The sequence below is a fragment of the Ursus americanus genome, chromosome 5, assembly GCF_024610735.1.
Source record: "Ursus americanus isolate L20-20 chromosome 5, mUrsAme1.1.p, whole genome shotgun sequence".
Taxonomy (NCBI): Eukaryota; Metazoa; Chordata; class Mammalia; order Carnivora; family Ursidae; genus Ursus; species Ursus americanus.
This window is the reverse complement of record NC_142131.1, coordinates 59,109,631-59,125,724: the sequence shown is the minus strand read 5'-3', so window position 1 is coordinate 59,125,724 and position 16,094 is coordinate 59,109,631. Positions and strand designations below refer to the sequence as shown.

The following is a 16,094-nucleotide window of genomic DNA, read 5'->3' as shown; positions in this document are numbered from 1 at the left end:
TGGAGCAGCACGCCCACGTTTCGTCTGAGCGCTACTGTGTTCTTGGCAGTGCACACAACTCCGAGAGTTGCTTGCTTCATCTAGAAGTATCCGTGAAGTGGGGATAACAGTAGTAGCTCCTACGGCAGAGGACGGCTGAAAGGTTTAAGGGGGAAATAATAACTAAGATAATGACGGTGGCATTGACCCCCATCCTTCCGACCTACTGGGAGTGTGCCATGTCCCAGGCGCCCTGCAGAATACCCATGTGCCTTAGCTTCTTTAACCCGCCCGCTGACTCTGTGATGGTCCCAGACAAGAAATGGAGATGCAGCGAGCTGAGGTTGTCTCCCAACACCCACTAGCTAGTAAATACCAGAGGCGGGGCTTGAACTCAGGAAGCTTGACCAGAAAGTCTGAGTTCTTAGTGACGACACTACACAGTAAGGGACTCTTCTGTTTCCTGTGTCATAAGTAAAGGGCCTCGCTTCGTGCCGCGCACACAGAGGGTGCTTGGTAAATGCTAGTCCTTCCTACTGAGCTGACCACAGCTTTGCTAAGGTCACTGTGCAATGGGAAGGATGTCTTTAAAGTGGCATCAAAGGTGGGAACTCACCATAGTATCTGTCCTTTGGATGGGCACTCTGTGGGCTCTCAGGAGAGCTGACCCCACCCCACCAGCCTACCTGGGGAAGCTGGCCTCACCCTCCTTGCATATCCCGGCACCTGCTGGTGTGGCTCCAGGCCCTTAGAGGGAGACCAGCAGAGTGGGAGCAGGAATGCAGGTCTTTCTGGTCTACCCGGCCTGCCTGTCTGCTGGCATCCAAGAGGCCCTCCCTGCAGCTGGTGGGGGCTAGGGCCCCGGCTTCCTCCTTGTTCACTTTCTGCTGCAGACGGTCACTGCCCCAGCACCACCACCGAGCTGGAGACAGGGGCGCGTGTGCTGTGCTTGGGGAGGGAGGCAAACCAAAGGGTCCCCTCCCAAGTGTCCGCTCAAAGAGAGGAGCACAGCTTGAGGGGGGAGGGAAGGCAGAGCTTCCTGCGAGCAAGCAGGCTGGCGCTGGGCTGTGGATATCTGGACCTTAAAGAATGGCAAGATCCTAGCGGAGAGGACTCAGGGATGTGCAGGTGACAGCCCCCAGCCCCTACTTCTTTTCGCCATTCCTGCTAAGGAAGGCAGAGAATTCAAGGAAGAGGAGATTTATTTCCTAATGAAAACATCAGAGACTAGCCCCTCGGAAGTGCGTCTTTTGCAGCTAGCTGAGAGAGCTTCAGAGCTTGTTTGTCAATATTGGCTGAAGGTGGCTGGTGGGAAGAAGACACCGACATGGGTTTGTTTCTAAGATATTCTCAGAGGCGCTGAACACAAGCTCTCTGACTCCCAGGGGAAGGGCTGCTTCTGCAGGAGAGAGGCCTCCTTAACGTCCCATTACAGAGACAGTTACAAATGACTCAGCTCACATGGATCTCCCCGGTTCTCCTCATCTACACACTGAATGGAAAACCTCCATAATTCGGTTTCCAGCGAATGCTGTACCCACCTGCGCCAGTTCAGGGCTGCTGAGGTGGCCGTCCCCATCTGCATCCAAGTCCATAAACAGAGATTCCACCAGGAGGCGCTTCTGGGAGGCAGGGTCTTGTCTGCTGTCCCCATCTGGGAGTGGCCGCCGGCGGGTCTGGAGCGCCAGAAGGACATTCTTCAGGCGGGCATAGTCGGCCATGGTGCAAGGGTCATCTGGAAGAGACGATGAGGTTACTGCAGCGAGGCCCCTCCGCTGGTGTGGAGAGAGGCTTATCCATCCCGCCCGTGTAGAGTTCTCGGGCATTTACTGTGGGCCATGCGGGCGCACTGCAGGAGATGGGGCCGGTGTGTCCGTCTGCCTGCCAATCCGTCCATCGATATTTACTGAGCACTGAATCCATGCTTCACAGGACACAGGTGCTGGAAGGAGCCAGTTTGCTCGTCCCGCATGTATTTACTGAGCACCTACTTACTATACGCCAGATGCAGGCAATTGCCGGACGCAGTGGGGAGGCTGGTCCGGGGGAATTCAGAGCGGCGGCCCGCAGCGGCTGTAGGAAAGCCGGCCCCAATTCCATTCTGTAATAGCTCGTCTTTGCCTTAATCCCACCTTAAAGGCTGCTTTTGAATACTTGGCCTCATAGATGAGGGAATTTGAGTTAACAGGACTAATAAGCCCTGCTTAAGTTAATTAGGTACATTCCCAGAGCTGGATTACTTCAAAACAAACATGTGTACACAAGTCTACGACCAAGAAACAAAAGGAAGCTTTAAGAAATGAAAACCGGAGTTCACAGCCTGTGACTCCTTGGTCTTTTATCTCAGGTGTGCTTGCCGAACGGCAGTGGAACCACACAGTGTTTTTGGCAAATGAGGCCCATGATACACTGTGACACGATGTAGTTATCTTGCTGGTGACAGGCCAACTGGGGTGAACACCATACAGGACTCCGCACATGGCTGCGGCTGTGGGGCTGTTAGCAGAGCAGGCCCACTTCCCTACCTTCCCGGGGGAGGGAGCCTTTTGGCACTTGGCTTTGCTAAGTCCCGGGCCGTGGGCGTGTGCTCTCCACGGCCCACCCCGCTGAAGGCCAGTGTGCCGCTGGCTGCTCTGCGGGGAGGGCACTGGTGGGTCTGGGGCCCTTCCCCTTCATTCCAAGGCCAGTGGAGGGCACCAGGTAATATCTCAGGGTTGGGAGTCAAGATAAAGCAGTACTGGAGAGCACCGGCCCAGGAGTCCACTGGGTTTGAGTCCCGGCTTTGCTGCGGACTGAATGTGTACCTTGGACACATTCCGGTGCCTCGGTGATTTTGTCTGCGAGGTGGGGACAACGGCGCCCTCCACGTGGGGCTCTCAGGAGGGTTACATAAGACACGCACGTGGCTCGGCACCATGGCTCAGCACTGGCTCGGCACCGGGTCAGGGCCCGTACGCTCTCCCAACTCATGACTGAAACCACATTTGCTGAGGCACAACAAACAGGGAAGCTGCTTGGTAGGGAAAGGCTGATGGTGGAGTCTGTCTGTCTGTCTGTCTCCTTCCCTCTCTCCCTCCCTAGACAAGCCTGGACGGCCCAACCACTTTTTCTTGTGCTTGTTTGTGTTTCTAGATTTTCTTCTAATTTGGGGTCAATTGATTCTCGTCAGAAACAGATGCCTGTTACCATTTTCTCCTGCATGTTTATTTAGAAAAAAATCAATTGTTGTGTTCAATATAATCAAATTTATTTGCTCTCTGGGAGTCTCCATGCTCTGATAAGAATGGCTCTCCCATCCCCCTAACCTGGCTAGTATCCCTCTTTGGCCTGGGAGGATACCCATTCCTGGGAGCTCTTCGGGCCCCCGATGGGCAAACCCAGTTCTCAAGTCCACAGAGGTGCACAGTGTTGAAAACACTGACCTTGTCCCACTACAAACCCACTCCTGCCCAGGGGCAGAGGAGGTGGCTGGCTGGCTTCTTCTTCTTCCTGGGCCCAGATAAAAGTCAGTTTGGGGCAAGGAGAAGAATAGTTTTGTCCCAACCTTTCTCCCCCAGCCCCCAGCAGCCTGAAATGCAGTCCTGGCCTATGGAGTAGAAGTCAGGACACGGAGCAGGAGCGGTGTGGATGGTGAGGGAGGACCAGTGGGAGGACCTATGGGGACCATGCTGAGCTGGGCTCCCTGAGGGTCAGGCCGAGCTAGGTAGGACGGGCAGAGGCATCTCCTTTCCCACAGACTGTGGGGCGGGGGGTGGGGGGGGGCATGGCTCTGCTGTGAGCTGCCTGCTGCCCAGGCAGGGCTCCCACACTGGCAGCCCAGGGAAAGCATTGAGGTGGGTCCCATCGGGGAGACTGTATCCAACTCTCCAGCTCTGCTCCTCCTCCTACACCCCTACAGTTTGCCGTGGGTTCAGAGGCTTCTGGCTTCTCCCCCCTGGCACCACCCAGCCCACGCCTCCCGGTTAGGAAGGTACGCACATGTCCAGAAGTCAACATGGAAGAAAGGGGTGGGGAAGGGTCCACTCCCTGGGTCCCTGGCTTTGCCCCCCGCCAGGGCCCACGCTGGCCATGCTGTTCTCACCCTTTGCCAGCATTTACTTTCAAAGTCTGTGCCAGATGCTGGTGGCATGCTGGGACACACGGAGCTTCCAGTCCCGGCTGTCAGAGATGCCTGCAGAGGGGGAGCTCATGCAGCTGGGGTGAAGGCAGCCTCCCTCGGGGAGGGCTGTCCAGCATGAGCCCTGAAGGATGAAGGACAGGGAAGGAACACCACGCAGCAGGAAGCAAGCCACACAGTGTCTGGAGAAAGCTGGGCTGGAGGGGAATGTGGGGCTGAGGCGGGATGCCAGGCACTTCCTTCGTCCTTCTATCCTTATTGAGGACCCTCACTGTGCCTGGAGTATGTGGGGCCAGAGATGAATCAGGGGGCTCCTGGACGGGAATCCTAAATCCTTCTTTGTCCCAGAAGCAGTTGCATGTTACATGAATCTCAGCCTCAAATAATGAAACCATTGACAGTGAGCTCCTCACTGTCATTATGGTCAGCACAGCCTTGGGGACCCAGGGAGGGTCCCTACGGCTTTGGGGAGTCATGAACACCAGAGGGAAGACACCCAATGGTGGCATTTCTGCACCATGGAGTTGGCCATTTCTGTTGAAGTCCCAGCCCTCTCACTGGGACACCCTCTGATGCTTCACCTCCAGCAAGGACGGTCCTCTGGCCACCTCTCCCCCCCGCCCCCAGGCAGGCCTTGGTTTCCAGGACGCAGAGCCGCCTAGCAAGGCCCATACCAGTGATAATTTACCAAGTCCCAGTGGTATTTTTTCCTTCCCGCTCCCTGGCGTCACCATGGGAGCAGACGGGAGTGGCTCACTGAGGGGGAGCCGCGGGCATTTGTGGATCTGCTAGGCCTGGCCCTTAGCTAAAGTGTCTCCATGCTGTTGCCAGTTTTAAACACTTGTCTCATTAGAAAAGAAGTATGTGTCCATCAGAGAGTGCTTGGAAAGTACAGATGAACATAAAGAAAGAAAAGACATCACTCAAATCCCCCTCCCAGTGGTTGGCAGGAGGTTAAGCAGGGCCCTGTGCACAGGGGATGCAGAGCCCAGGCCAAATGAGCTGAGCCCTTGGCTGCCCCTCCTCTGCCTCACGGGGGCCCTGAGGCCTGGCCCACGCAGCCTCTGCTCTCTGAGCTTCCTCTTCCCTTACTCAGCATGGACAAGAGAAGGTCAATACCCCAGGGTTGGGCTCTTATCTTTAGCTGGGTCATCCCTGACCCCCAGCCAGCAAGCCCACACAGGGGACAGGAAGAGGTGGGTATGTGGAAGGACAGATGGGCCACTAGAACGTGCTCCTGCCCGTGGCTTGGCATTCACCTCCCCCCCCATCTGAAATGCTCTTCACCCAAATCTCCACGGGGATTACCCTTCGCTCTCTTGGCCCCTGTGGAGATATCACTGCATCTAGCAACCTGCCCCTACTTGGGGTGGGCCTGGGCCCCAGGGGGGGAGAGGGATCACCTGTCTCTGAAGTAGGCAGAGCCCAGGCTTTACCTTTGGCCCCCTGGACCCTCGGCCCTTTGAAGGGAAGGTCCCTGGAGGGGGCATGGCAGAGGCCTGGGGACCACAGCCCTCTTCCCTGGGTCCCTGTGGGTGCTGACCACGATGATGGCGAGGATGACAAGGGCCAGCCCTTCCTGGGAGCCCCACACCAGAGCCAGTTCCTGCTCCCTGGGCAAGTCAGCCTGGAGTAGCGTTTGACTCCCCCCCAACCAATCCACGGCTTCCTGGGCTTCCAGAGAGAACTCTGGAGAGCAGGGTGCTTGCATGTGATGTTGGGGTCTATGCCTGAGCTGGCTCAGCAGGGGCTGCCAAGCTGGGATGTGGAGCGGACCTGTTGTATGCATGAGTGGGATGGATACAATCTGCCCCGCAGACATTTGTCTCCACATGCTAGGAAAGTCATTTAATGTTTCCTCTGAGTCTTGGTGGTTTCCAGGTAAAGAGAGATTTGTGTCACCAATAAGGGTGGCCTTGGCTAGGTCAAAGCTTATGATGAGGCCTGGAGAGTTCCAGGGAGGTCTCCTCCAGACCCATAAGCTCACTGAGCTCTGGCCACCACCGAGGCACGCCTGTCTTGGGGCCTTGTCGCAGGCTTTCTCCCCACCTCTTCTTTCTGCTTTCTTCGGGGCCCAGCTCAGCCTCCTCTGCCCGGAAGCCTTGCTCCTCCCGCTTGTACACATGGAACCACCTTCCCGCCTCTGGCTTCCTACTCTCTGCCCAGTGTGGATTGCTTTTTGTGAGGACTGTCCTCTTAGGTTGGGCTCTGGGCTCCTGCACAGCAGCCCGCGAGGCAAGGACCTAGACTGAGTAGTATGTTTGGAGGTGACCCCAAGAAATGCACAGAAGGAAGAGGGAAGTGAGACTGGAGATGGGGAAAGCCAACAGAGGGTGGGATGCCTCTGTGGGCGGCTGGAGCTTGGTGCCATGGAACCCTCAAGAGACCGTGTCTCTCAATCACACACACACTCAGGTGTGAGGGTGCAGGGCACTCTTCTGCCAACTTCTGTCCCTTGTTGGCCGAGGGTTGCTTCTGGGGCACTACCTGCCACCCCGTCCAGCACTTGTGTACCCCCCACATGAGGATGGAGCACACTCCTGCAGGGGCCCCGAGGATGAAGATGTGGGGACCTGAGGTTGGATGCTCTTGGTCAGGGTCACGGGTTGCTGTCCCCCAAAGATGCACACAACCTTGGGGCTGACTGAGGGAATCTGGATGGGGCGTGAGTGTCTGCTCTATCCCTGGGCCTGCAGGTTCCAGGCAGGTGGGACTACACATGCAGCACCAGAGTGAGTTAATCAGGGAATACGCGTGACAGCCGAGTCCCGTGGCTCCAGGGCAGACTGTCATAAGGAAGCCAGGATGATGGGACCTCCCTGTCACAACCTGGTTTGTGACTTTATCAGAGGCTGCAGATACCAATCCCACTAATGACCGTCATCACAAGGCCAGACGGAGCACTGGACGGGGATTCAGGGGACCATCTGGTTCTGCCTTGACTAGCTATGAGACCCTAGGAAAGGCGTTCATTCCCCTGCCCTTCCTGCCTCCACTTCCTCCCTCAAAATGGGCGCAGTAATAATCCCTCACTACCATCCAGAGTCATGATGTGAAAGAAAACGTAAAAGGACTCTGCGAAGTCCATGGAGTCGGCCAGGCCTGAGGGCTTCTTGGGATGAAGCAGCCCTGACGCCCCAGGTGAGCTGGAGCATGGCCCATTTGTCACTGTCCCCTTCACTGATGCCCAGGGCCTGGCACAGCTGGCCACTAACAGAACATTTCCTCCCTCCTTTTCCACCACCCACAGACACTCCTGCTCTGGGACCCCTCAGGGAGGGAGGCTTATGTCCGGGTCAGCCTGGCAGAGACGAGCAGCCCGACAGGCCCTTGGAAGAGCCCAGCCACCTTCCTGCCAGCCTGGGGGCTTCTATGTGCAGTGGCCACCCGGGCAGCCCCCAGCCCTGGCCCCAGGCTTCCTGCCAGCGCATCTGTGGGGGGCTCCTCCTGCTCCCAGACCAGGGCTGCTTTGGCAGATAAAATATTGATCAGCCTGCTGAGAAGCCCAGAGTGTGATTCTATTTTCATGTCAGAACTCAGTAATGAACTACATTTATCAAGCCCATTCTCCATGAGAAAGGTCAGCCACAGATCTAGCTAAGTTGTTATGACACCTCATTAATCTAGTTCCCTCAATAATTGTCCCTCTGTGAAGATTCTAATGTTCTCCCATTCCAGCCACACTCCCTCCATGCCGAGGGAGATTATTATAGCAGGAGCACGGGCACATCCGCATTTAATTTTTTGAGCAAAGAGAGATAGGAAGCAGGTAGCAGCCTCTGGAATTAAGTGTCCATCAAAGGAACACTTTCTACTGCAGAACGAAGGGAAGCAAGGGAGACATTGTGAATATTCCATTAGCCACATGTGCCCCTGCTGGACGGGGCCTCAAAGGGACCATCTTCGCTCTCAGGCAGGTGAAGCTTCCAGTTCCAGGTGTGGATAGGACTGGGGGCTCCAAAGAGTCAAGGGAAGCTGGTCGGTGCAATGTGGGCAGGGGAGGAAGACACCACCCAGGCAGCGGGAAGCTTAGATTCTAACTGAGAGCGAGGGATAGGCTGGGTGGTCAAGGCCCCGGATGGAGGCACAGTTCTGGGCACAGGAGACACCTGGCACCAAGGAGGGAGGGGGGGAGGGTGGTAAGGGAGACGGCTAGGGGCCAGCCCTGGCTGCCTCTCTGCCTCCTTCACCCCCAGCCATTCTGTCACCAAGCCCTTGGGCCTTTTCCCCAACAAGCCACCCCGTGGGAAGAGCTCCCCCGTGTGCTGCCCCTGTTCTCTACTGCTACACTCTATCCAGCCTCACTCTCTGGTCCTCTCCATTCACAGCTGACTGTCAGACTGCCCCGGGAGAGCGGAAGCTCCTCAAAGCCAGGGTCTTGCCTTGGTGCCGCGCATGCCCAACCCCCAGCCCTAGCACCTGCATGCAGAAGGTGCTCACTGAATGCCTGTTGCCTGGATGACTGTGGAACCCTGGCTGGATGGGCACAGCTGGTGGGGTCAGAAAACGGCGACAGCCCTGCCCTCAGCGCCCCGAGCCACAGTGACTAAGGTCTAGAACTCTGGAGGGGGCCGGAGCCCGTGTCACCTGTCACACCAGCACCTGTGGGAGGGCCGTGCATGTGACGTGGGGGTGGCGGGCCACCTCCAGCACGTAGTATGTGAAGCCATGCTCATTAGTGCCCAAGCTGCCTTGCGCTCACCAGGAGGCATGGACCCTATCTCGTCCACTGGGATGCCCCAGAACCTGCAATGGCGGTCCCACAGCATGAAGTCTGGCATGGTCAGCTGGGGGGGTGGTGGCAGCAAGGTGGGGAGCCACAGGGGGACTGGTGCTCCGCTGGACACGAGGGTGCATGGAAGTGGCTCCTCTGAGTCACTCTGGTGGCCACACACAGCTCTCTCTGGAGCCGGAGGGGAGCAGGAGGATAACATGAGTTTCTGCCCTCTTGTTCTGCCTTTGCTGGTCGGGACAGGCCTGGACAGCCCTGTGAAGAGGCCAGGTGGGTGGGGGACCCATGTTTGGAACAGCAGCTCAGGCAGGGAGGTCTGTGGGTAAACTCGGCCTCAGCACAGTTGGGGAAAGGTCCAATTCCATACAGGATTCTGATCAGTAAGTGAGCTGACGTTGGGGACCCTCTGTGCTTTATGCTCAGGTGGCTCGGGGGGTCGTGGTGGGTGGGGGGAATCCAAGGCCCCTGTGAAGACCGCACCCCTTGATGGCCATCCCTCACTGGGGCAGCCCTGCACATTAGGAATCCCCTACAAAGCCCAAATTTACTGGCCAGGGGACCTCAGGACAGATTACTGGACATGAAGGAACTGCTCTGCCACTAACACTAGCAATCCTTTCGGGGACAGGTGTGGGCTAAGGGACCGGGAGACGGGAAGGGAGGAAGTGCTGTGAAGAGGGCTGCTGGATTGTGCTCAGAGACACCAGCATGTGGGCTGCGGCATCTCCCTTCCCGAACAACACCCAGGCAGTTCCCTCAGGACCTGCACGGTAGCCAGCCATACGCTTGAGCCACGCTCACTGGACGCTAGTCCTTCCTGGACCCAGCAGGTTGCCTTGCCCCTAGGCTTGGATCCTGAGACCCTCACGTGGGAAACCCCAGAGGGGCCCAAGGGAGAGTCTGGACGTGCCTACAACCTTGGCTGCTGTTGGATCTGCTCATGGGCAGACTACCCCCCCCGCCGCCCCAACCCCCACCCAAACATCAGCAGCCCTAGTTCCCACACTGTCCCCAGCCTGCCTGGTAAGTATTGTCAGTGCTGCCCAACAAAGCTGCGATCTTTACCACCAAAGCGAAAACTTGACTTAATCGTCTGGCACTGACATCACGGCTGAACGTGGTTGTGTTACATGGGTCTCAGTGGCAATGTGTCATTCCGAGGCCTATTTTGAAACCACTAAGCTGTGCAAAGAGCAAGAAGCATTTTACTCCCAGACCTAATTTATGAGCCGCCATAACTTTAGTGGAGTTTAGCTTAAGAGGAACAGATGTTTAACTTGATGTAAATCCATGAACATTAACAATCTTTCTGCAGCCATTTCTGAGAAAATTCAATTAACAATAAATGCCAAAACCAATGGGTTTATCTTCAGGATAGACTTTTGCTAACATGAGGTACTTTTGCTTTTGTTGTCGATCAAGCCACAAAATTCTGAAACTTCTAGGAGATAGGGAAGCACACATGATACAGTCTCTGCACAATCTCCAACCAGAACAGGTGTGTCCTAAGTCCCGCCACCTGGTGACCCCTTGCTGGCTAGCACCTGGCGCCTGTGAGTGCTGAGCAAATGGGCCACCATTGTCTACACTCAAATACCCTGGGGAGGTCTTCCACTGTGATCTAAGCTACGGCTACTGGCTACTCCCCTACCTTCCAGAAGAAGGCCCACAGGCTTTGCTCCCAGGTCCTCCCTTCCTGAATGGCCCTTTGTCTAAATCTGACCTTTCTGCCAAAGCCCACCTCTAAGGAGCTGTGTTCATCTGCTCCAAGCCTCACACTCTCATCTTGTCCTTGTCCCCAACCTGTCTCCTTCTTAGATCACATTCCCACGCCTCTGTGTCTGCCAAGTGAAGGTCTTCACTCTCTTAGAGAACGAGGCCACGGTGCCCTGTGGTGGGCACAGTCACCAGCCATGAGGGCACTGGTGAGCTGCTGCCTGCCCACAATTCGGAGGTGCTTTGCTGGCCTCCTGTCCCTCCAGTCTCTCCAAGGTCCACCCGGACCCCTCCTCACCCACGAGTCCTAATGCCAGAATTGGCAACGGTCTCACCACACTCATTAGGAACCCCTCATCCTTCCAGGTCCCAAAGGCTGGCCACCTCCATCAGTGTCCTCTGTTCTTTTCCCTGGGTGCCCTAGGAGTCATCCCGGCTGCCTTTGAATGCTCTGGGTTGAAGGCACAGGGTCCACTTTGGGTCCATAAGCAGAGTAAGACCAAGACTCCACATGGCCTTTGGCCTTGCCTGGGCCCAACCTATGCAGCATGCAGACCACGTGGCTTCTTCCGTAGCAGCGGTGGCCATGCAGACCGAGCCTACTCCAGTGCAGGGGAAGCCCCCACCTCTACTTCTGCCTGACCTGGCGGACCATCATCTCGATATTCACCCCAGTATCAGGTAATTGAAATTAACAAAACCACCCAGACCTTTGTGAGATAAATGGTACATTTGCTCATGAATGCCTGGTTCAATTGACGTTGCTATATAATCTGCCCTCTGACATTTACAATCCTCTCTTCTATTCCTATTAGAGGAAGAAAAATTGGTTGGATTCCTGGGAGAGGGAGCCACAGACACTTTTTATGGTTGACTGGCACATCTATCAGGTAGCCCCGGAGTGAAAGAGTAATGTTTGAAAACTTGAATAAATGCTAAAGCCCTTCTGGCATGAAGAGACCTAGTTTTTACTCTTGTGTTAGCGGGAAACCCACAGGCAACTAGGATCCTTAACAAGTCACCGATTCCTTCTGGAAGGAGGATGCGGACTCCCCGCAGCCTCCGGCTCTCCCTCGGCCCTGTCCCGAGCTCAGCGCCTGTGCACTCCCGCCCCACCCCTCACATGCACCACGAGGAGAAGCAGGGGAGCTGGATGAGGGGACCGCCACCTCGCGGGAAGCCTGCAGAGTGTCGGGCCCCACCCGTGCCCTCGATAATTCCATTCATTTTGCTCCTAAGACTCCATTCCCCAAACACCTAACCAAAGGGAAGGGTCTGCTATTGAAATGGTGAAACTATAGCTCCTCAGGAGTCAGTGATGTCCAGGAACGTCACTGCTTTGAACCTTGAGCTGCTGTGGCCTTCGAGTGGCTAGGGAGCTGAGGGGGACCGAAGCCAGAGATGCGGCCAGGCCTGTGGCTGTCTCTGGCTCACTGACTGGCCAGGACTCGGGCTGCAAGCAGCAAAGCGAGCACTTTGCTCTCATGTGGACTCACGCCCCACCCCCACCCCCGTGCCACAGGGGAGCTCTGTAAGAGATGTCAGGAGGGGCAGTGCTGTCGCCAGGGGGCATGCTGGAATTCTGCAGGGAGGATCTTTGGTTCTCACAATGATTGGGGAGCCTTGGTGGCACTTAATAAGCGGGGCCAGGGACCCTAGGGACCCTGCCATGTGTAGCATCTCATACACTTGTTCGAATGTCCCAGTGGACACTCACTAAAGGGAGGCCTCCTGTTACTGTTCTCTGAGCCTACAGTCTACCACCATGTTCTAGACAAAGTATTTTGCCCCCTGGGTTTGGCAAGGATTTTCCAAGGAGGTACCATGTCGGGTACTGTAAATTTTGTTTACAACTTGATCAACAATTGTTCACCATTTTTGAGCATCACACCTCCAAAAGCAACGTCACTTAAGTACTCAAAGTGTCAATGTGACATGCCTGTCCCAGCTCTGTCTGCAGCTGCTGTGTTCATAGGATCCACTTGGTAAGGGCTGACGTCTGACTACCCTGAGTCAGTATACGCACCTGGTGTCTAAACAGTTACATATTGAAAGGCATATTTTATTCCTACTACTTTTCTTTCTTTCTTTCTTTTTTTATAGAGAGATTGAGAGAGAGAGCATGTGCGAGCAGCAGGGGAGGGGTGGAGGGAGAGGGAGAGAATCTTAAGTAGGTTCCACGTGAACCAGACATGGGGCTTGATCTCCTGACCTTGAGATCATGACCTGAGCCAAAATCCAGAGTCGGACACTGAACTGACTGAGCCACCCAGGCGCCCCCCTACTTTTCTTGTATTTCTCCTTTATATCCCAGTTTGAATAAGACACATATTCATTTCAAGATGATACAGGGGCTCTACAAAGTGTCTGCTATGAAAAGGTGGCTTTGGGTCTGACAGGGTTAAGGAAAAGTGATCTATGTGAACAACTAGAATCTGTGGCCGCCTTTTTTACCCAGTTTTTTTTTCATCACAATGAAATATGCATAATGTAAAATTTACTCTCTGAACCATTTTTAAGTATACTGTTCAACGGTGTTAAATATACTCATAATTTTGTGCAACTATCCACATCAACTCCATAACTCTTTCCATCTTGTAAACTTGAAACCGTACCCACGGAACAGTGGCCCCCGTTCCTGCCTTCCCCCAGCTGCTGGCCACCCCCATTCTACTTTCTGTCTCTATGACTCTGACTACTCGAAGTTATCTCATGCCAGTGACATCATGCAGTAGTCGTTTTTTGGTGAGTGGCTTATTTCACTTCACATGATGTCTTCGAGTTTCATCTGTGTAGTCACATGTCAGAATTCCCCTCTTCTGTAAGCCTGAATACTGTCCACTGTCTGCGTAGACCACATGTTGCTTATCCATTCATCAGTCAGTAGACACGGAGTTGCTTTTGGGTTTTCGCTATGATAAGTAGCAGTGCTATAAACATGCATGTACACATATTTCTTCAAGACCCTGCTTTCAATTCTTTGGGGTACATATCTAGAAGTAGAATTGCTGGGTCATATGGTAGTTCTATTTTTTTTTTTTTAGGATTTTATTTATTTCAGAGAGAGAGAGAGAGAATAAGTGAGGAGAGGAGCAGAGAGAAAGGGAGAAGCAGGCTGTCCCCTGAGCAGGGAGCCCAACGTGAGGCTGGATCCCAGGATCCTGGGATCATGACCTGAGCTGAAGGCAGATGCTTAACCGACTGAGCCACCCAGGCGCCCCTGTTTTTAATTTTTTTTAAAAAGACTTATTTATTTGACAGCTAGACAGAGAGCACATGCACATGAGTGGGGGAGAGACAGAGGGAGATGGAGAGAGAGAGTCTGAAGCCTCCATGCTGAGCACAGAGCCCCACACGGGGCTGCATCTCACAACCCATGAGATCATGACCTGAGCTGAAATCACGAGTAGGACGCTTAACCAACTTAGCCACCCAGGTGCCCCAGTTTCAATTTTTTTCTTGAGAAACCACCATACCATTTGCCAAAGTGGCTGTGCCATTTTACATTTCCACCAACAGTGCACAAAGGTTCAAAATTTTCTACATCCTTGTCCACATTTATTTTCTGTTTTTTGGTTTTTGTTTTTTTAATAGGGGCCATCCCAGTAGGTGTAAGGTAGTGGTCTTACTTCTTTTGACGCTCCTTAGTCCTGAGGTTTTTAAGATAGTGGGAAGAGTGTGGGACTGTACCTGGGAGTGGGTGGGCTGTGGATATGCCATGCACACGTGCATACCCACGTACAACCCCAGCGCGGGGAGGCAGACAGCCCAGAGCCACACGCTTGGGCCACGGCGCCCACCTGGTCGCAGGAGGCAGAGGGCAGCGGCCTCTGAGGAAGAGGCTGCATCTTGGTGCATGCCCCACTGAGGAAAGAGGCCTCACATAGGCACCTGGCGAGGACCAGGACGTGCCTCCCTCCCCCTTTCTGCAGAACTGGGCTCTTCTCTGTCTCTGTTCTTCCGGGACACCCCTGGGGAGGGCATAGGTGCTCTGGGCCACCAGGGGAGGGGGCTGGGGCCGGGGAGGACTGAGCACTGCCTCGTTCGCCCAGTGCGGCCTGTGCTGCTTTTTCTCACTGCGGTATTGTCTCAGAGGCGTTTGCTCAGACACCGCAATCTTCAGCTTCTGAGCCCAGCCAAAGAGCCATTTGGTTTTAGAGGCAACAAGCACAGATGCTCCCCCTCTGTCTGAGGGGCGTGTGGACTGCAAATCAATGCCACCGAGCGACGGTCTCCAGGAAAGAACTGCTCACATGTTAACACGTTCCACATCTCTACCTGCAGAAGCTTTGCTGGGCTCGAGGGGACATTTACTTTGCAAGGAAAGGTATTACAGGGAAACTGCCCGAGAATGGTCTCAGAAAACAGCGTGTGCTCTAAGCCGGGGATTCGTGCCTCGACATGGGCTTGGCGGGAAATGGCATTGCAGAGAAGAATTACCTGAACAGAGATTCTGAGATGACTCAGAGAAGTTTCTGAGATTTGGAGATTTATCTGAACCCCTCTGACTTGTGTGACTGACAGTAAATCCCAGATCAACGCAAAACAAAACAAAACTCCACAACAGTTCTGAAGGAAAACCCACAGTCTCTGGGGGAGAGTTCCAGTGCTTGAGCGGCTGGGAGGAGAGTGGGAAAGTTCTTCTTCCCCGCGTCTGCACTGCTGTTCTGGGGATTAACCATACTGAAAACTTCTCACAATTCGGGTGCTCCCTGTGGAGGGAGCTGCCTGAGACTCATCTCTGGGAAAGCCGGCCCCAGGAGGGCTGTGTCTGAGCCGATGAGCCTGGGTCCCGCATCCAGAACCCAGAGCCTGGCAATGCGAGGAGCCAGGGGCTGACGGGAAAGGGTGGGCAGGGGGGGCTGATGGTGGGAGACGAGGGTGGGGCTCCTGTGACCGCTCAGAAGGCCCCTCCTCCTAGAACAAATGGAGTTATTCCAGACACAGCTCAGCCTCCCGCTGGCTGCTCTGCTCCCTCCCCGGCACGCTGGGGCAGCAGCCCATGGGACGTCGTGGAGGGGCTCTCATCAGAGGCTCATGCTGGGAAACGGCTTTGTCCTCTGTGTCCTCCTTACTCTCAACTTCTTGGATGCCAAGAATGGCCTTGGTATTGCCTTGTGTGGCATGAAAATGGTTTCAAGAGATTTAAAAAATATATATTTTATTTATTTATTTGTCAGAGAAAGAGAGACACAGAACACAAGCAGGGGGAGCGGCCGGCAGAGGGAGAAGCAGACTCTCTGCTGAGCAAGGAGCCTGATGCAGGAACTCAATCCTGGGCCCTGAGATCATGACCCGAGCCGAAGGCAGACGCTCAAACAACTGAGCCACCCAGGTGCCCCGGATTCAGGAGCTTTAAGAGGGCTCAGAACCCGCAGGAGATGGGAGTGACAGCGACCCTCCAGGACTCTCCCAAGGAGAACGTGTACCGCTCAGAGCACCCCGGGGGGCAGACAAGTTCTCAGCCCCGAGACCTGAGCCCGGCTGTCACCTGCCTGGCATTTTCCGTGCACACTCTTTGGGGTCTTCCCTGCTCCTGCCCCAGCTCCC

General features: G+C 54.9%; 1 protein-coding gene across 3 annotated transcripts in view; it reads right to left on the bottom strand.

Annotated features, from left to right (window-relative positions):
* Window positions 1-16,094, bottom strand: part of FSTL4 (follistatin like 4) — a 531,228-nt gene that overhangs the window by 115,447 nt on the left and 399,687 nt on the right. For all 3 annotated transcript variants that reach the window (XM_087862279.1, XM_087862278.1, XM_087862280.1), the window contains one exon: window positions 1,521-1,714. In XM_087862279.1, the coding sequence (XP_087718405.1) occupies window positions 1,521-1,714 (194 nt within the window). The remainder of the gene's footprint in view (window positions 1-1,520; window positions 1,715-16,094) is intronic.